A 21,301-nucleotide genomic window follows, 5' to 3' on the forward strand; every position below is an offset into this window, starting at 1 on the left:
AAAATACTGTTCTTTTTGCTTTTACTTCTCAATGGGAATATTACCAAGAGCTTTTTCTATCTGCTAGTTTATGTAGGATACACCGTTTGGGAAGCTTAGTCCCCTGTCTTTGATAATTACCTGTTATTAAAGTACAAAATAATAGTTCCCAGTGTGTTTAATAAAAAGAAAAGGAACACAGTAATTGAGCGAATACTATTCTCAGTGGTCACATTTGTACTTTGAAACTTGCTTTGCAGGTTATTTGCAGAAAATGTAACTGTGTAACGGTGCACTTGGAACAGAGGGAACAGAATTTCTTCTTTAACTTGGAAATAAAAGCACCAAGCAAAATCAAGCTGCTTATATGAAGTGGAGGCTAAATTAGGAAATTTATTAGGCGAGGTTAATATTATGGGTTAAATGTACAATTAATCCATGTGCCTCTGCAGATAAAAAAAATATGAGCAACACTCACATTACTGTATGATAAAAGGTTCTTGCAGAAAATGACCAGTTGAGAAAAGAAGCAGATGACCTTGGACCACGAGCAGAGCTTGATTACTGGAAAAAGAAATTGTCAAAATTCAACTACCTTGTGGAGCAGCTGAAGAGCCCGGATGTGAAGGCAGTGCTTGGAGTACTCACTGCTGCTAAATCCAAACTGCTGAAGGTTTTTGTTTTAAATTATGACAGAAATAAAGACTAGAAATTCTTTTTATACCCTAGCTCATTTTGATAATGTACTTAACAATGCTGGTGGGGAAAACAGTGAAACATCTTTGGCTTTTGTTTTCTTTTTCCTTCTCTGTTCCTTAGCCTGAGTAGATAAAGTTTAAATCTAGTTCAATTTATTGAAAAAGACTGGGAATCCCCTCAGTCTAAAGGCTCATAATGTACTTCATCCACATGGCTCAACAGAACTAAATAATTAAAAATATTTGAGAAGTTGATTATTAAATCAGAATATTGAATTAATGAACTGGATATTTAATGACAAAAAATTAATTCCCCCATTTTTTAAGCTTTGTTTTTATCTTGGTACAGTGCCTGTCAAAATTGTTTGTGGAATCATAACTTCTTACATTGACATAACAAAATTGAAGTCCCATGGCCAACAGAAAATAAGCAAATAAAACAAAAAAATCTTGTCTCATCAAAATGAGAAGTGGAACAAATACATAGTCATATAACTGTAATTCATATATTTTGCAGTAGCTTGACTGCACACTACCACTGACTATTTAGCTGAGTGGTATAAACCAACTATATGTTCTCACAGCCAAGTTACTGAAACAGGACAAGGACCTCATCTTGAGTGAACAACTATAATTCTGAAGTAAAAGATCTGTGCTTTCAAATGCGTTTATAAGCTAATGACAAACAAAAATTATCTCAAAACTTTTTTTTCTGAAATGCATGCTTTTGTTTTTTCAACTTTCTGTTCTTAGAAGTGGCGCACATTGGATATTCGCATCACAGACGCAGCAAATGAAGCTAAAGATAATGTGAAGTATCTGTATTCTCTGGAAAAATATTACAACCCATTATACAATAGTGATCCTGTAAGCAGAACTTTTAAATTTTTGACATAAATGTCTTGAGACAAGCAACATGAATATATTCTGTAGGATGGGTTTGGAAATGAAACAGAAAATTTTACATATGCCACTCCAGTTTGAGATTTTGTGCAGTTGTGGTAAAAGTGGTCTAATGGGAATTTCTGGCTACAAAATAAAGTACTTGTTATTTTCATATCATAGCATATGTAAAGCTTTTGTTCTGATGAAGAAGCTGGATTCTGTGCCATGGGAGAAAGTGAATTTCTTAAGATGGAAAAAAAAAGTAAACCTAATGCTGTGCTAAAGACAGTTTCATCTTTTGTCTTTGTGTTGGGGGCCAGGTCATGGTTTGACTAACATTTATAGGGCAATTTTCAGCTTCTTGGATTGGAAAAACATAAATGGGATGATGTAAATATTAAGGCATAATTATAGATCACCTTCTTATATTATAGTATGAGAATGCTTAGGATGATACAAACATAACATCTAATAAACAAAACCAGCCACCCTAAAGTACAGGATTGGATATCTTCCTCTCCCATTATCCACTAAAATATGTGGCAATTAATTACTTTTATGAAAACTGGTTTTGCAACTGACTGTATGTGTCTTGCTAGTCAAAGAAATGTGATTGGTAGCCCTGAAGATTCAAAAGTTTGACCTGTCTTAGCTTTCTCTCTCTTCTGAAACGTTTTGCAAAACCATGTTGCTTCCAAAGAGTGCTCTTGGCAACCATGTTTGTTTCCATTTACTGTGTGATATTAGAACAGTGTGTTCTTTTAGTGTTTCCAATCTGCTCTTTGACTTTCTCTACTGTAAGGTTATTGGGTTATGATACCCATAAAAACAGAGTACAAGTGACTATACTTGCTACTGGCAGTGTGCAGGGTCTGTTGAACTGGCATGCTTTCTCCTTCCAATGCATGTTTTCACCAAGAACATAGGGGTGCCTGCTTTGGAGATATTTAGTTTTGTGATGGTGTAGCACTTGGGATAAAAGCCAGAGAGGCATGAAATGTGAAGCCTTTCCCTTACTGGTATTTACCTGTACAATTTTGAGAATGAGTTTGCCAACAGACTAAAACTGTCATTACTTTGGGAATCAGATGTGAAGAAGAGCAGTCTGCAAAGTCTTTGCTCCACTTTGGATTGAATAGGACTGCTACAGTTTTGAAATTATGCCTTTCTTAAAAGTGCTTAGTAAAATATATTTCTTTTATATGCAAAAGTTATTGAAGACCACAAGGGATACAGATAATTAAAATGATTGTGGTTGTGTGACCTTGGCTATGCATCAAGCATTCTTTCAATCCCCATCCTCAACAGGGTGGGATGAGACTATTACATGAAAAGGCTCATGTATCTTTCCATGACATCACTTCATTTTTACAACTGGGGACCAACCAGACTCAGCTTGGGAAAAAATGTCTTTATTCAGAGTGAAAATACATTTGGGTAGTGCCAAACAAAATCAGAAATAAAAACCACATCTCTGTACCACCAGGCACAGCTTCACTCCTTCAATCCCCCTTTGTCTACCTCCTCTCTCCAAATGGTGAAGGGGTTCTCTTTACATGCAGACTTACATCAGGTTTAGTAATTGAGCATATAAACATACCTTTTTTTTTTTCTTTGTGAAAAAGGGGTTCTTTTGAAGAGGCCTTTACTTCTACCAAATTTCACTCACTGATCTGAATTCTTCTAGCCAATACTCTAATGAAATTTTTCCCCCAAATTTAAATCATAGAGCTTGGAAAATGGCAAAGGACAGGCAGCTCTGCAGGAGACGCCCAGGTAGACACGGACAGAACCGTTCTGAAGATCATGTTCATGATTCTCCTGCCTTCACTAGTTAGGTGGGCTAATGTGTGGTAACAAAGGTACTTAGCATAGTTTGGACTGTGTGTTTCTTTCCAGGTGTCCATGCTGGATGCTATTCCAGGACTCATAAATGCAATTAAAATGATTCAGAGTGTCTCTCAGTATTACAACACTTCTGAAAAGATCTCCTCACTGTTCGTGAAGGTTGGTGCTTAGCGGGAAAAGAAATAATCCCAGATTGTTTTCTGTGTTGTTGCTTGAGTGCAAGAGAAAACACAAAGGAGCCAAGCAATTGGAGAGGCAGCGCTTCAGTCACTTTAATACTGTGTTTTGAACATATAAAGAATTGGAAGTAGTGATAAACAACTTTAAATTTAGTAGTTTTTTTTTTACTTCCTATAATCTGGAGTTATACGAACATTTTTCAGAATTAAATCTCACCCTTTGATGTACATAGAGTAACTTTTTGTTAAAAGTTTGGCCTGTTGTGAATTATTTTTGTTGGTAGAACCAAATACCTTACATTCATGTTGCCCTCAAACCTCCACGTGTTTTCATAAATAAGGAAATGGATTGGAAGGGACAGCCTATTCTTTACCATTTATACTCTCATGGGCTCTTGATTTTGCCTGTGCCTTCAGAAGAGAAAAAGTCTTATGAGTTTGTAGCCCTCAACACTATTTCAAGGTTGGTAGAAGATGTGTAGGTTTAGGATGAGCACAGTTAATCAACAGCATTTTGGTTATGTCACGTTCTGAAGGCTGGGTGTTGCAAGGACAGTCTATTGGTGTGGCTGGTATTTGGTATTGCTATTTGTCAGGCTTTAGGTCAGTGGAGTCAGAGGAATGGCATGTGACTGAGAGAATGGCAAGATCTGCTTTGTCTTGAAATGCTGGTTTTCTTCATGAAGTTAAAACTGCTTTTAGGTGACCAATCAGATGATCACAGTGTGTAAATCTTACATTGCAAACAACGCCCCAGCCACCATCTGGAATCAACCACAGGAGAGAGTTTTGGAAAAGCTACAAGCAGCTATTAGACTTAAACAGGTAGGTAGGAAGAACATATCAAAAACAGATTATAAGGTGATATTTAGGAGGGCAGGAATAGGAAATTTTTTTGTGAGAAAATGTGAGAAAGCACTGTTAGAGTGAAGAAAAATGAGTTAACTGAAAAATATCCACTGGAACTGGTATGTTTATGCTAGACATACAAGGGAGTTTAGTCTGTTGTCTGTTGAACTTCTAGAAACAGAATTTCAATGCTTAATTTATCTTAACTGTACTTATAAGAAAATTGCTTGGATTTTCATGTCTGTGTTTCTCTAGGTAGTGTTTTCTCACTTGATGTGGGCAGTTAGGAAATAGAAATTAAAACAAGGGGAGTTACTGAACTGAGCATGTTGCAAAGATGTGTGGACAAGCTATACGTTTCGAAAGGGCGATTTAGTGAACTGAGAGAAATTCAGTTGGCCTAGACTTGTCAGGAAGATGGCCTTTGATTTTTTTGAATACGCTTCTGTGATAATTTTTAAATTTTTTATTCTTTGTTCCTTTTTTCCCCTTAAAGCATAGTATTATAGGATAATTCAGCTTGGAAGCGTCCTCAGCAGGTATCTAGTTCAACCCTCTGCTCAAAGCCAAAGCAGGGGCAGTATGAGATCAAACATGGCTTCCCAGTCCTTTATACAAGTCCTGTCTTGAAGTTCTCTAAGGATGGAGAGGATTGGGCAGCCTCTTTCACTGTTTGACTGTCCTTGGGATGAAAGATTATCTCTTTTTATTCAGTCAGAATGTCATAATTTCAGTTTATGCCCTTTGCTTCTTGGCTTCTGTCCATGTGTTACTGTGAAGAGGAGCCTGACCCTCTCTTTGGTTGTTTCCCTGTACATACTGGGAACTTCAAATAGGCCTTCTGCATTTCTTTTTATTCCCAATATGTGCTTGCAGAACTAGAGCTTTATTCTAATAAATCCCAAAGCAACGAATCTTGCCTAGTTCTAGCATAATTTAGTGTAATTTGTATGGCATCTTACCATCAGCAATGAGCACTAAACTTGTATTTTTCTAGAAAGATATATAAAATTGTCCAGTTGCTGCATGAAAATATGTTGAAAAATGAGGTATTCATTTGAGTCTTATTAGTTGCAGAAGCTTTTAGAAATTCAATAGATTAATACTTACAATTTGAATCACTAATAACATAGCAAAATCTGAACCCTTTTTACTGATATTTCCAAGTGGGGTTATTTATACATAAATGTCATAAGAAGAATGAATATTTTATTATAAAGAAAACCACTATTGAAAGAAACTGTTTCAATCAAATCTGTTGACTATATACTTTGACTTTGGGAAGAATTTAGCAAGTTTGGAGTAAGATTTGAGCCTTGTTACAAATGCAGAATGAAAAGTTGAAACTGCTATGATGCAGCGTTAGAACTTCCGGAAGTGATTTGTTCTTGAAAGTGATTTTTGAACCTTGATTACCCAGTAAAACTGCTCAGCATGCAAACATTTTCAGTCTCTTGAAACTGGCTTGTCATCTTGGTTATTCAGTAACACATCAAACCCTACTATGAAATGGAGGGAACATAATTTCATGCTAGCTAAGGATATGTATAAATACATATATGTGCAGTTCAGTCATTTGATGAAGTGTGTAATCCTGTAATGGCATTGATGAGTTAGTTTTCAGAGGCAAAATCTGTTACTCTTTATAGTGTTCATGATTGTTTATTGATGAAACTTCTACTTGCTATCAGGTTAGGATAATGGCTGTCTGTGTAAATTTTGTGTCTTGTTATATGCTTGACATTCTTTTAACTTCTTTGTTTTAAGGAGTATCAAAATTGCTTCCACAAGATAAAAGAGAATTTGGAACAAAATTCAGCTGAAAGGCAATTTGATTTTAGTGAGATGTATATATTTGGAAAATTTGAAGCCTTTCATCGTCGTCTGGTAAAGATAATAGATGTTTTCAATACTATGAGAACATACTCAGCTCTACAGGAATCTAAGATAGAGGGATTGGAAGGAATGATTGCAAAATATCAGGTACACATTAGATTTTTGCATATTGTATCAGTCTAACTTGAACCTTTAAAAGAAAATTATGAAAATTAGGGAACTGTTTACTGAGAAAAAAAAAACCTAATTATACTTAAATTACTGGGTAATAGCAATATAAATATGTGATTACTGGGGAAATGAGCAGACAAGATGAAAGAAAAGGTGCAAGTGGACATGTGAAAGAAATATGCGAAAATTCACAGCTGATTGAAAAAAGCAACAAAGTGGAGTGACACCGTGCAAGGAGTAATAGGAGTAGGGTTTTGTGCTATGATCAGGAGAAAAAATGAGAAGTGCTACATTTCTGTCTCTACAAATATTGGGCTAGCTGTGAGTGATCCTTTGCTCATTAGTATTGCTACACAGTTTCCTTTCCTGATCTTTTATTTTTTAAGAGATATGTGACTTGAGCAACACGGAGATCTTTTAAGAAGATAAATGTTATGTTCTTTTCCCTCCTTCTTTCTCAGATAGGTTGCTTTCTACCAAATGGACTCTCTCCTGCTTTTACTGAGCCTGAGTTAGCATACTTTTTTGTGTAAGTTTATTAGTGCAGTATCATAATTATGGCACCTGTAAATATTCAAATAAATCAGAAGTATTGCTTTTTGAGATCACATATGATACAGTGGCTGTACAGGCAAATATGAAATTCTAGTTTGCTTTACTCTGTCCTTTGCCTTTTTGTTATGGTCAAGAGTCAATCAGGCTGCTTTAGTGAAATAACTGTAGTGTAAAATGTGACCATTCCGTGGTCTCCTTCCTGGTTTGATTTACTCCCTCTCTAGTCTGGGGTTTTGATTCCTTGAATACATCCTTCACAGCAGCCAGTTTTCCTCTTTCTTATTTTCTACAGCCTTCTGAGCCAGGGCACAGCTGTAAGGATAGCTTAGTCCAAGGCTCTTCCATGTGGGCAGGACAGGTGTGGACTGCTCTAAATTTTGTTTCCAAGAGATGCTCTCCAAAGCTGTGCCACCAGGCTTCTCAGCAACCCAGGTTGCTGGGAATTTTCACACCATGCAATGAAGGTACTATTTTGGTAGGCTGGAACACAGGGATCTAATTTGTTTGGGGCATTTGTGTTTGGAAAGCTGCCTGTGACCATCAGCCCAGGCTGTGAGGCAAACTCTATACAGACAGACCTCATTATCCGTTGCAGCACCCCAGTCCTTATACAAGAGCTTTGTGTGAGACCCAGATGTTGTAAAGTCAATTATGTTTTGGGATGAGTAATACTTAGTTAAAAAATGCTACATGGAAGGTTCTGGATAGGTTATATCAAGGGCAGAAAATAGATCACACTTGTTTTAAAGTGACAGAATTGAGGTACTGAAGTATTTGACATGGACCATAGTTATAGTTAGTATGTGATTGATTGTATGTCTTTAAAATATTTTACAACACGAGTTTACTATTTTGCTGTTCTTTATGCTTTAGCACTCGTTCCCTATCTAGGATTTGGTTGTTGTTAGAGGAAAAGATGGAGTTTTTATTTACAGCAATGCAGTGCAACTGAATTTCAGTTGACTTACCATAAAATGGTGGAAGTCAGCTGAGGTGAAAATATGCTGTATTTCATAGTAATTCTGTGGTAAACTACTAGGATGTTGAACAGCAGTTTATCATTAAAAATTCTTTATCTGTGTGTACAGCTCAAGGGAGATGCTGATTAAGATATACTTTCATGTGTGTAGACAAGCAGCTGTGTAAGAGAAGCCAGGAATACTAAGTTGTGGGCTGGTGATGTGCTGCATCTTACTGTGCTTTTAGAATAGTCTATTTATATATGGAATCAGTTGTTTAAAGGACATGGAAAATAATAATGTAAAATATTTTTTGCGGTTGAACTTTAAGTTTTGAACATCTGCAGGACAGAATGCTTAATGAGTAACAAATGTCTTTGACGAAAAGCAAGTCTGAATTTTCTGTCAGTTCTAATTGACTTAAAACAGAAATAAATAATATAAATTAAATTAGAATGGACATTGCACCAACTCAATTCCTGCAAATATTTCTTTTAAGGGGTTTGCTCATATTGCTCAGGAAGTACTGAGAACTATTAGCAAAGGTGAAATGTGAACATGCACAGCCTGTTGTACTAAATTTTTGGTGTGGTAGATCTTTTTCACAAGACTTTTTTGGTAATAGCTTTCTTTTTCTGTGAAACTGTTTAGAGCATTGTTGACAACATGAAGAATAAGCATTATGATTTCTTGGATCAGCGGAAGACTGATTTTGACCAAGACTATGAGGAGTTTTGCAGAGACATAAATGATCTTCATGTAGGTTTTATGATACAATTAAGAATTTAATTTACTGATGAATCCTTATTATTCTCTCTGAGTTACCACCAAAAAAAAATATGCAAATCTCAAAGTTTGTATTCTAAAATTGAAAAATTATTCTATTTCCACTTTAGAGCTTCCATCTATTATCTTTCAGCTTAGTTTAATGGAATGGGCCATTGAGGGCTTTCAACAAAAGGATTTTTCATTACTGTATGCTGGCAAGAATAACAAAAAAATGTTATGATTATTCACTCAAAATTCATTGAGTGAATAGGAGCATAGTACAAATAAATAAGATAATTAACTTTCCAGGAGTTCTGAAATTGCAAGCTGATGAAAGGAAAGGGTATCTGCAGAAGAAAAAAAAAAATTAAAATAAATGCTTGTCTTGCTTTGGCTGCCAAAGAGGTAAGCAAGCATTCTTTGAGGTTTCTCAGCATGGTGAAACATTGGAGGGTACAGAAGCTTTTGCTGGTTGCACAGCTACAGAGGGACCTTGGAAAGAAAATGCCTCGAAAATTGGCTGTGTTTTGTTTAATTATTGTGGGAAGGAAGAAAGGGAAAAAATACTCACAGATTAGTTTCATATAAAGAATTATCTTCTAATATATTGCATGTTAAATCCTGTGAAATAATACCTGGCATACTTGATGTGTGTTCCTTATGGACTTCTTCAATGTAGAATTATTTACTCTTCTTCAGGATCAATTAAGGAGTTTCATGGACATCACCTTTGAAAGTATTCTGAGCACTGAAAAGGCACTGAGTATGTTGCACAAATTTGAAAGGTAATATGTCCTATTTAGATTGCTAAAACTCTGCCAGGCAATGGAAATGAGACATGGAAGATGGTGGAAGGGAGAGGGGGGAGGTGGGGAGAGGAGAAGAGGAGGAGGCAGTTTCTTAAATACAAACAAGACCAACTCAACCTCTTTACCCTCAGCTGTTCAGCCCTCTTAAGAGTTGTCTTAGTAGCTTGAATGAATAAAAGCTTTTTACATACATAAAAATATTTTTGTATCAGAAAATGCAAACTATAGGTGGACTTTGAACTTCATCTTTCAAAATCAGCTCAAGTAGAGGAAAGCTTTGTCTGTTAGCACATTTGCCTTAACTTAGTGCTTGAACAATGACACTAATTTGTTACCACAATGCAGTTAGAAGACAGTAAAATGCTTTTATTAAGAATCAGTGAAATTTGTCTTTATAAATTAATATTGTTGCAAAACAGCCTCACTCTTTATTCTGTCAGATTTTTTATTATAATCTGTTTAATAGGATAGACAGCTAGTGGTGAATTGGTTACAATTTGCTGCACATAATTTCAGCCTAGTGTTTGAAAACAGTGACAAAACAGAAAATGTGTAGGTTTACTTGGAAGCTTTTATCATCTGGTCTAAATCTTTGTTGCTTGGAATCAGGTTGTGACAGCATTTGTTCAAGCTGAAAACTCTGCTGCTAAAGTACACATTTTCAAAAGCGTGCAAGGGAGTCTGTATTTTCCAACAACCCATTAGAAGGATTTCAAAAATGTTGAAGGAAGTTTTTAATAATTATTATTTTTCTAAGCAGATTGCAAATCCCGAATCTTGGCATTGATGAAAAGTATCAGAAAACATTTCAAAACTATGGCCATGATATAGAAACTGTCTGCAAGATCTACACTAAGCACAAGAAGGACCCTCCACTGGCTCGTAATCTGCCTCCCATAGCTGGCAAGATTTTGTGGGCACGCCACCTATTCCATAGGATCAAGGAGCCCATGGAGACTTTCCAGACACATCCAGAAGTTCTGCAAACACCAGATGGCAAGAGCATAATCCGCCTTTACAACAAAGTAGCAAAAGTTCTTATGAAATTTGAGGTGATCTACCACAGGGAATGGCTTCAGCAGGTAAGCCAGCCAATTTTGATCAAGTTATTCCTTAAAGAAAAAAATTAAAAACAGTGGAATCCCTGGTTTAGTAGTCAGGTATGCTTAACTATAGATTTATGATGACTCTCAAGTGAGGGATGGAATAAGAAAAGTTATTTTAGAAGAAAGTGTTCCCGTTAAAAAAATAGGGCCTGTAGTACCTGCAGCTGAATTTAGGAACAACTGAAAGACCTTAATTTTAACTTAGAAAGAAAACTTATAATGAATGTCCAGTGGTAGGTATAGCTGTCCCTCTGTCTCTGCCATATTCCTATGACTGGTGCAAGATCATCATGTGTGGTGGGAGGAGTTTTGACAGCTGGTTGGCTTAAGGTGAAAGCAGACACAGAGGTTTCCTCTGCTCTGGACAATACAAATTTTATTTTGAATGATAATCCATGGGTACACTCTGTAAATATACATGTAAAAACATGCAGTCTGAAAAGATAGTAGCATATTCAGTGGGCACAAGCCTGTTGTGGGGTAATCCTAATAGGCAACTAAGCACCACACAAATGCTTATTTACTCCCCACCATGAACCTCCAGTAAGACAGGAAAGAGGAAAGGAAAAGCAAAAGGAAGAAAACTTGTGGGTCAAGAATAAATTGTTTTGTTAGTGAAGGAGAAATGAAGAAAGAAAGAGAAAGAAAGGGAAAAGAAAGTGCTGCAGAGACAATTTCTCACCATCTCCCATGGGTCAAACAATGTCTAGTCAATTCCAGAGCAGAGGGTGGCTAACCCCTTCAACCCCTGCCTTTCCCTTTTCATTGCTGAGCATGATGCTGTATGGCAAGCAATATCCCTTTGCTTATTTTGTGACGCTCTTTTGTTACTTCATGACGTCTGCCTGGTTTTGCCCCCTCACAGCCTCTTTGGTGCCCTTCATCCCCATTCCCAACACCCAATCTATTCTCTATTTAGAGTGAGAACAAGATCAGGCCTTGATGCTGTGCAAGCACTGCTCACCTGAAACATTAGTGTGTTATCATCTTCATTTTGATAACAAATCTGATGACACCATATAAGCTGCTATGAAGAAAATTAAATGTCAACAGAGAAAATTAACCCAGTAAGAACCAGTACAAAGTAATTTCATTTCTTATTGACAATTTTGGGGTGCTTGTGAGTGGGGGAAGGGGCAGACTGGGTCTTGCCCTAGCGAGGAAGTGCACTGTCCCTCACCCCATCCCCTGAGCCTGTATTCCAGCCTGGCAGTGGCTGCCACTCCCTGGCACACCAGAGACACTCTTCCACACCCACCTCTGGAGCCTCTAAACCAGCTCCTGAGTGGCCAAATGACTGGAAGTCCCATCTGGGGGAAGGGCCCAGGAAGGCTGAAGGGTATTTAAAGTTGAATGTGAGACTATCTGGTGTCTTGACTCTACCTCTTGGAATTTCTGTCTGAAACCTGTTAGAACCCAGGAGTTGATAACCATATGTGTTCTATTCTATGTATTTCCTGTCTTTCTCTCTTTATCTTCTTCTAATTCCCTCTTCTTGGAATTTTTTGAGTAACTTAAAATCAGGTGGGCTTAGAGTTTGCAAATTTGGATGGGCCAAGTTAATGCTTTGAGAAGTGTTTTATGTTGACTGAATATTGTACTAAACCTTTTGCCAAAGTTCTACGATTTTCTAAAGTCTTTTTCCTTGTTTTGATCTCTTATGAATATCTGGTCAGTTTTTCTCTTGTGCGTCCAACTCTGAATTTGCCCTTTTTATATGTCTCGCTGAATGAGACTTTACAGGCAGAATACTTTGTAGCATGATATTCTTCAGAGAACGTGGTTTACCTTAAATTCTAAATCTCATTTGACTCATTTTGCCCTCTTGGGTTTTGTACATAGAATCTCTTACTATCTTTATATTATCAGATGGCTTCTGCAGGGGCTACTTTAAAGCCTCGAAATCTCTGCAGGTTTCTACTATTGCTTTGGCATATTTTTCGCTTCCAGTTTCTTTGTTGCCTTGTCAAAGAGCATATTATAGAAAAATTTGCCTCAGCCTTGCAGAGCTGAAAAATAATCTCCAGACTGCATTTTTGAAGGTAGTGTGACAGCTGTCAATGCATTTGCCTGTTGTTTTTGGAGCTCAGGCCCAGCTTTTGTACACTGTGGAAATCTCTGGTGCTGATAATCAGTCTTCTCAAAGATAGTCTTAGACCAGATCTGGAACCAGGGGTACCAGCTGCCTTTTCTCCAGTCTGAGTACGTTAGGTTTTCCTGATCCTTCCTTTTTCACACTTGCATTTGACATGTGGTATGAAATGTAGTTTAAAGACTCACCAGATTTGATTGTCTGATACTGTAAGTGGGATGTTTTTGTGTCAATTTGGTATAGTAAGCCAGGAGAAATGATTGCAATATTAGGGTACACAGAATATACTGTATTGATACTTTGTACTGAATATGTATTATTGATGATTAATTTGGAGTTGAGTTCAAGCTGGAAATCAAGGAACCTGAACAGTAGTACCTCAGTTGTGTTTCATTATTCATTACATTTCAAGTACATCATATCCAAATTTGGCACCATTAACCTGCATATAGTTGGTCCTGCTTCTAGGCAGTAATGAAAACTGCTATTGTACTTAGGTCTTTAAATTCAATGCTTATTCTGCTAATATAGAAAGTTCATATTTCTTCTCATGTGCTCTTCACAGAGATCTGGTGCACATCCTTCATATTTTATGGAATGAAATGTAAAGTTTCAGGAAGCCTCCTACATTTATTTAGTGTTTCTATCTTGGGCACACTTTCTTTTTTAATTCCAGTACTGAGCTGGATACCTGCATCATTCAAAGTATACTGATGTTAGTTTTCAGTGCTGTGTCTCATCTGTAAATACTAAGGAGAATGTTTGAGTCTTGTGGGGCTACATCTGCCCCTTTGGCTAGATGATCTAGTGATTAGATACCCTGACAATGTACCATGCCTTGATGGAGCAGTCACGTACATTTGTCTTTCATCTTTTGTAAAAAACTGTGACATGCTAGGCATCTCCCCTGAAGTTGTGCCTTCCTTTATGAGGTCTGAAACATCTGTGTTCTGATTATACTCTGTACTAAAACAACCTGTCTGTTTTCTCCTATAGCAGTAAAATCACACTTGGCAGCTGTATAAAGTTCCTGAGCTCGCTCCAACTTCATGCTTATTAGGTGGGAACAAAGGTAGTGGATTTAAGCAAAATTTCAAGTTTCAAACAATCACACATGCCTTGAAAATACATGAAAAGTCTATTTGCTTTAACATACCTGCACTTGTCTACCAGGTATGGCAAAAAAAGCCGTGACTGCTGCTCCATAGCCTCTTCTCTCGAGGCAAGAAGAGAGCACACGGGTGTGGACGTGAGTGTCACAGAGCACAAGGTGGAGCTCCTGCTCCACTCCTGAACAAAATAACAACGCCAGAGGGGCAAGTGTCCTGTGCGGAATACAAATGGAGCACGAATAGGGCTGTAGCTCCTACCAGTTTTTATTCTTCTGTACCATGTAAATTTTAAGCTTAGTGTCGCTTTCTGAGATTTCTGTACATTTTTGCCCCTCTTTTCCCCACTTCTTACTGGATGGTTAACATATTATAAATCAAGATTTTTTTTTAAAGCAAAATATTTTATAATATATATTAAAAATGTATTTTATATATATATATATATATATATATATGTGCTATAGCAAATAGTGTTCGATTTGGACATATTAGAATAATAAATTACCTGGAATTGTAAAAGTTACTATAATTATTTGACAGTGTAAGATTTGTGCCTTCAATGTAACCCTTATTTCCATTGCTATTTTTGTTACCATAACAAAGAAAACTGCATGAGAAGAAAATATAAATGGGGGAGGTATATATTATGTATATAATATATATATATGTATATGTGTGTACATATATGTATATGTATATATTATATATATAAAATATATACATAATATTATAATACATAAATATTATATATATATAGACAAATGGAAGAGGAAGATTTGAGAGTGGGAATAATGAGTATGAAGCTCATAAATGAGTACAGAAAGATTTGATGCTTAACTTTACAGAAAATAAGTTTGTCTTTTAGGCAGTAGAGTTTTTTTTTTTTTTGAAGACTGATGAGAGTGGATAGAGCATGACATCTTCATAGATAAAAATTGATTAGATTGTTTCTTGAAAAATGCTGTGTAAAATGTCTTGATAGTGCATGATATTGCTGAAGTAAGCAGTATACTCCACTGTACTTTGGACACTGAAAGGTGATGCAAATTTTCTGTGTTCCATAAAAAAAGAAAAACGTGCACTGAAAGATATCAATGGGTTCTGAAACTATAGCCTAGAAATATGCTCCATCGCTATGTAATGTGATACATTAAATCTGAGGAGTGAATAAAAACCAATAAACTTGCATCAACAAAAGGACAACTGGAATATAAGAATAGCGGCAAAGTTCTTAATGAAGGAAAAATTTGCCTGCCTAAGGTGGGATTGCTTTCTGGCATCAGGCAAATTTTCAGTTTTGTGGTGGTCTAAGGAATGCTTTCCTTTCTAATCACATGGAGGTCTTCTAATATTTAAATAAAGCAGTTAAACCAATTGTGTGATTAGGCTTTCCTTTTAAGAATTTTTAAAAAAAAATCTATAATAGACATTAATTTTAGTATTTTTAAAGATTTGCTCAGATGTTGGATATAATTGTCAGTACCATTAAGATTGTTATATCTGTTAGCTCTGGAAAACAAGTGAAAGGAGAAGTGGGGATAAGTTTATTCAAAAGATACGTAAAGAGGTTATCCAAGAATACTTTAATTCATTAAGGGGGTTTGTGTGCAGCCTTATTGCAGAATATACAGTAAGTTCTAAGGAGAAAAGGGTTAATATTTAAGATGGTTGAAGCAAGAAAATCTATGGCTCTGATTTGATTTTGGACTATGAAATATAGCTTATAGCATTCAAGTCCCAACAGAAAAACATCTGGCAGATAAACAGCAGTTTGATTATTAAGCATTTGGGTTCATACACATTGTGTTAATCAATTTTTGTTTTGGATTCATATACCATATCAATATTTGTTGGCAGTACCTGATTTTAGTATCTGCCAAAGTGATATTTATATGCAAACTCAAGTATTTTGTAGTAGCTTGTCTGATCAGGAATGATGACTTTATTTCCTGCAGGTTGAATTAACTAAAAGAGGACTTCAAACAACTCTCTTGGTAAAAGCTCCAGAAACAGGAGAATTATTTGTCAATTTTGACCCTCAAATATTAACTTTAATCAGAGAAACAGATTGCATGGTTCGCATGTGCCTTGAAATTCCACCATTTGCAAGTGTTATTCAACAGCAGAGAGACTGGTACAAGAAGATTGTCAACAATTTGCATGTGGGTTTACTTTAGTTATTTTATGTATTTGTACTGTACATTAAGATGCCTGGGTTCTACGCGTATGGAAGAGGACAAATGAAGATCAACGATTGTGCACTAAGAAAAAATTTGCAAATGTTTTTTTTTTCTTGTTTGTATGACTGTCTTGAGGCACTGAAAATTTTTTCTTGGCTTTATGTTTTCTGTGAAGTTACTTTGCAGATGCATAGGTTTGGGGAAGCTCTGCAGAGTCTGGAGCAGAGAGGAGAATGGGGAGGAAAAGAGGCTTAAAAAATGATAAGCAATTTATCTGTCATCCAGTAATGAAGTCAACTTTGGGCAGCATTTGTTTTGAGAGGATATCTGGGAGGGAGGAACAAGTGGCCTGTTTTTAAAAAGTGTAAAGCAAGCAGCAAATAGCAGGTTTTTTTTCTTCTTTTTCTTTTTTTTTTTTTCCCCTGATGCTGGTATTTTACACAGCTATATGTGGAACAGTTTAAAAACAGAAGCTGAAACTTCCCTTTCTGTTGTCTTTTAAGTCCTTTAGATAATTTAATCTGCCTGTGAACAGACAAGATTCTCAGTGACTCAAGATGGGGATTTAAAAATAGCTGTCCAGAAACCTGTAGCTTTAAAGGACTACTTGATGCTGAAATGAGAAAAAACAAACAAACATAAGTCATAAAACCTTTATGACTTAAAGTCATAATGTTATTGTCAAACATGTGAAACTAGATCAGTGGGTTAAAGAGGCATTAGAAGGAAAATATTACAATAAAGTTCTGGTAAGGCTGATCTTATTAGAATTGCTGGAAGATTCACTTAGATGTATTTTTCTCCTTAGGCTTTTGGTCTTCCATAACTCTCGTCCACAGGCTGAAATCTGCAAGCTTTTTCTGTTAAGTGGTTTAAGCCCAGTAGACAACCAAGCATCACACAGTCACTCCCTTACTCCTCTCCTTGGAATGGGGGAGAGAATCTGAAGGTTAAAATATGAAACCCGTGAGTTAAAGGCAGTTTAATAGGGAAGGCAGAAACTGCATGCACAAGGGAAAAAAGAAGCAATTATCCTGGTAAAACTAGGCAGTATCACAGCTACTTGGGAAGACAAACACTGTAGCTCTGAGTATCCCCCTCCCTCCTTCTTTTCCCAGCTTTCATTTTTAAGCATGATGTCATAGGCATGAGATCCCATTAATCTTTTGGGGTCCTGGATGAGTTCCTTCCCAGTGACCTGTGTGTCCCCAGTCACCAGCAGAGTAGTGTGAGAAGCAGAAGAGGACTCAGTGCTGCACGAGCGCTTTTTAGCAATAGCCAAAATATCAGTGCATTAGTAACACAGTTGTGGTCACAAATCTAAAACATGGCATCATGTGAGCCATTGAGAAAGAAATTAACTCCATCACAGTACCAGTGCAATCAAAGATTGATTTCCGTGTGAAGTAGTACTTCAAACTGAGCAACACATACATATAGAGATATAAAGAGCAACAAATAGTGAACTTCTGCCAAAAATGCAGAAAACTTTCCCAAGCAATTAATTATAACTCCTTAAGAATTTCAGCAATGTACATACAGATGAATTTTGTTAGTTTAAGTAATCATAAATATGTGTACATGAAGAGGTTCAAATCAGTGTATATTACCTAATGTTTTCATTCTCTGTTTCAGGTGATGTTGGCAGAATACAAAAGAATTAAACTGAAAATACAACACCCTTTTGAACAACTGATAGCTCCTCGATTAATAAATGTAGATGATGCTATCCAGCCAGGTCTAATGTTACTGAACTGGACATCCTTGAATATTGAGAAATATATTAATACAGTTTTTTCTAAGCTAGGTATATTACTTGCCTCCTTCCATTAACTTCTGGTTGTTCTATACAAATGCAAGTTATATTATGAGATTACGTTTCTTTATGTGATTTGCACTTAATTTATTTATATGTAAAATATATCAGAATTTTTACCTGTCCTGTATTTCATGAAACATTTTATTTATATTTTTAACCACCTTATTTTTCACTTGTATGTTCATCAAATTTTTACTGATGTATATGTTAGGCAGTTGGGATTACACCAAACATAAAAGTACAGTGCAAAAGGCCCAGTGTATTCTGAATTTAAAGAACGATGGCTACTTTTTAAAAGAGCTCCTAGGTTTCAGACTTTTTCTAGTCCTGCTTTTTTGTTTCTATAATGTACAAAACAACTTCTCAGGGAATAAAACACTGACTCAGTTGGCATTACCATTGCTCAATAGCATTTTATATTTTTTTTTTAACATCCGTCTCTTTAAAACTAATGTACACACATCTTGGACAAAAGCTTTAGAAAACAGATGAGCTTGTAGTGTTTTCAAAAGATTATCACAAGGTTGCAATGAGATGCTTTTTTTTCTTGAAGATATCAAATTCCTTTTTCTTCAGCTTCATTAAGAGAGCAAACATATTTTGTTTCTTGAAATTGCATACGTAGTTTTAGTGGAAGTTTTCTTCAGTTGAAATGGCAGATTCAAGTGCATTTTGGATGCTAGCCTGACATTATGCTTAATTTAATTTTGAATAATACAAAAATCAATGCCTGGATAAGGCACCTTGCTGCTGTTTCAGCTTCAGCATTGAGAACAGATTGCTATTAAACTGAAAATTCTAATGACTGTTTTCTGCTAACTGTTGTTTGGTCTCTAACATTTGTTTGAAGCATAGAGATTTTATTTACTGAAAGTTTCTGTTGCTACTAGGTTCTCCAAGTTGTAACTAGTTCAGCCTATAGAAGATGAAATATTGTTAGCCCCCAATGAAATGTTAATATCTTGATGTTTAAAATAGGTATTCTTTAAGTTAGTCTTATATATATTTATAATAGAGACTATATTTTATATAAAAGGCGATATATGTTTGTACAATAGCTTATATTTATATAATATTTTAGTTATCTTTTAGCATGTAGATAGCATAGGCTAGGTATGTATCTGTTATGCAAAATGTTAATTATTATTCTTGTGGTGAAGCTTGCCATAAAAGTTTAGGTGCTTGAAGTAAATTGGTTAAGGTGCAGAATTCATATACAGATGAATATGATAGTTTGTAGAGGTAGAAATGTAAATGGGACTCTGCAAAAGCTATTGATTCAAACTTTTCAGCTTGTCTTGAATCTTCTTTTTTTCTTCAAAAGCTGAGCTGGAGTTATTGCTTGATCAAGTGAATGACTTGGTTGAATTTCGTATTGATGCTGTCCTTCAAGAAATGAATGGAGTGCCACTCTGTATGTTGCCAGAAGATGAACCACAGAGCTGTGAGGAATTTCTTCAAAAGACTAAGGTTAGTAGATAAAAGTTTCATGAAGAAGAGATTGATGACTTTGAGATTAGATATTTTTCTTTTTTATAAGATAAAAAATTCTGAATGCAGAATTAATGAAGCATGAGTGGGGATATGCATGGAAATCCCCACTTGCTTGTCTGAGACCTTAAAAAGGAACAAAATGCAGAGAGATCTGAGCTGAGATGTTCTTTTCTGTTCATTATTAATGTCAAGCCAGATCATGTATAATATTTCTTTTATGCTTTCATATCACTCAAAAATTTTGACTCTGTGATAGTATCTTCTCTTTGGTCATTATTCCTGTTTAAGTAAGGGAATTCTCAGTTGTGTGAGAGTAAATTCTATGGAAGGCATTGTGTAATGAGTATCTCAAACTCTCCTGAGTTGGTAATGGGATGTGCAAAATATATGCAGAAGCACCTGGGTGAAGGTGTTCTGGGAAAACACCCTTCCTTCCCCCCATCAAAATACTTTTATGTTGAGGGTAATTAACTATAATCATGTAAATTGTTGGTTAGAAAGCTGATTAAGGTTATAATTAAATCGAATGTCAGAATAATTTTGCGAGGCAATAGTAAGGTATTGCATTTTAGGTTATAATGTCTAACGGGTTTTCTCCTGAAATAAACTTTGGCTCAATAAAGACTGTAGAAAATCAAGCAGATGATCCCCATTCCTTTTCTATTGTAGCAATAAATTACAAATGCAAGTTTTTATTGTCTTAGTGTATTTAACGCTTTGGCCTTTTGTCTTTTGGCCATTGTAACAACTCACCTTGGTATTAAATATGGAGTAAAATTTAAAATAATATTATATGGAATGAGTATTGTATGCCTCACGATCCATAGCTATTTTTGTTGATCCTGCTGCTGCCTTCCTGATTTGGCAGGTACCAAAATGTATATTCACTAAGGTAAAAATATGTGAGAGTGAACACAAGAACTTCTCTGCGCAGTATGGTAACATGAAAACTTGAACTGCTACATAGCAATTAGACACATAGCAATTACAATGGCCAAGTGAGTTGATTTAGGAGGCAAAGTGGTATAAGAGCCCCAGTTATGGGTACAATGAAAATAGTAGCAGTCTGTAAGCTTATTCTAATTTTTAATTAGAAGGGACTGGAAATAACTTAACAGGTGTCTTTAAGTTTCTTAAGAAATTGCTGCAACAACAAAAAAATTACCCAGTGGAAAAATCCCAGAATAGTTTGCTTAGTGGTTGCTGTCATATTACAAATCACATCTGCCTTCTCTCTCAACTCAACAGAACCATTAGCAAGGCCAAATATTATGTCTTAAAATTTGGAAATGGCTGAATATTTCCAATTATTGATTTTTAATTAAACAAAGCTAGTCATGTTTGTTTAAGATGAGTGAAATATAAGACAACAAAGAAGTAAAAAATTAAAAGGCCATTATAGATAAAAATTATAGTTAGCTGAAGCATACTTGATTGATTTTTTTATAAGTATTGGAGAAAAAAGATGCATAATACTGTAATAAATTTCCAAAATTTATTTGATCTCATCCTTTGATTTCTTCTCTCTCCAGTTAATAATTCTCTGTTTATTTTAATAATAAATACAGCTTGTATATATTTTATCTTCTATTTAGCTGTAAATGGGAAATATGATTGGCTAATACTCATTGTGGCACAGCTAATTAATATGAACTGGCAATGATTAAAAGAAGTGTTGACTCTCCCATGTCTACATTGGAAAGTTAAGAAAATTAAGAAGCCCTTGCTTTTGGGAGCCTTTTAGTGAAACTAGGCATTATAAACATTGATCCATGATATTAACTAATGAATCATGTGGTTTGGGAAAGAAGCCAAAACAATGTTGAAAGACGTTGATGATGTCTTGTTGATACCTGTTATTTAGGAACAAACCAATTTAAAACTAATGTTGTATATAGATCTGGTTTTTCACAAATCATAGACCCTGACATTTGTGTTAATAAAGGCTGCTATGACTTATAC

General features: G+C 35.7%; 1 protein-coding gene across 1 annotated transcript in view; it reads left to right on the forward strand.

Annotated features, from left to right (window-relative positions):
• The window catches only part of DNAH5 (dynein axonemal heavy chain 5), a 118,255-nt gene that overhangs the window by 12,166 nt on the left and 84,788 nt on the right, over positions 1–21,301 (forward strand). Inside the window, exons 8-18 of the mRNA XM_062499711.1 lie at positions 476–652; positions 1,431–1,544; positions 3,462–3,569; positions 4,292–4,414; positions 6,206–6,421; positions 8,611–8,718; positions 9,427–9,512; positions 10,297–10,618; positions 15,802–16,008; positions 17,662–17,833; positions 19,170–19,315. Coding sequence (XP_062355695.1) covers positions 476–652; positions 1,431–1,544; positions 3,462–3,569; positions 4,292–4,414; positions 6,206–6,421; positions 8,611–8,718; positions 9,427–9,512; positions 10,297–10,618; positions 15,802–16,008; positions 17,662–17,833; positions 19,170–19,315 — 1,779 coding nt within the window. The remainder of the gene's footprint in view (positions 1–475; positions 653–1,430; positions 1,545–3,461; positions 3,570–4,291; positions 4,415–6,205; positions 6,422–8,610; positions 8,719–9,426; positions 9,513–10,296; positions 10,619–15,801; positions 16,009–17,661; positions 17,834–19,169; positions 19,316–21,301) is intronic.

The sequence above is a fragment of the Cinclus cinclus genome, chromosome 1 (genome assembly GCF_963662255.1).
Source record: "Cinclus cinclus chromosome 1, bCinCin1.1, whole genome shotgun sequence".
Lineage (NCBI taxonomy): Eukaryota > Metazoa > Chordata > Aves > Passeriformes > Cinclidae > Cinclus > Cinclus cinclus.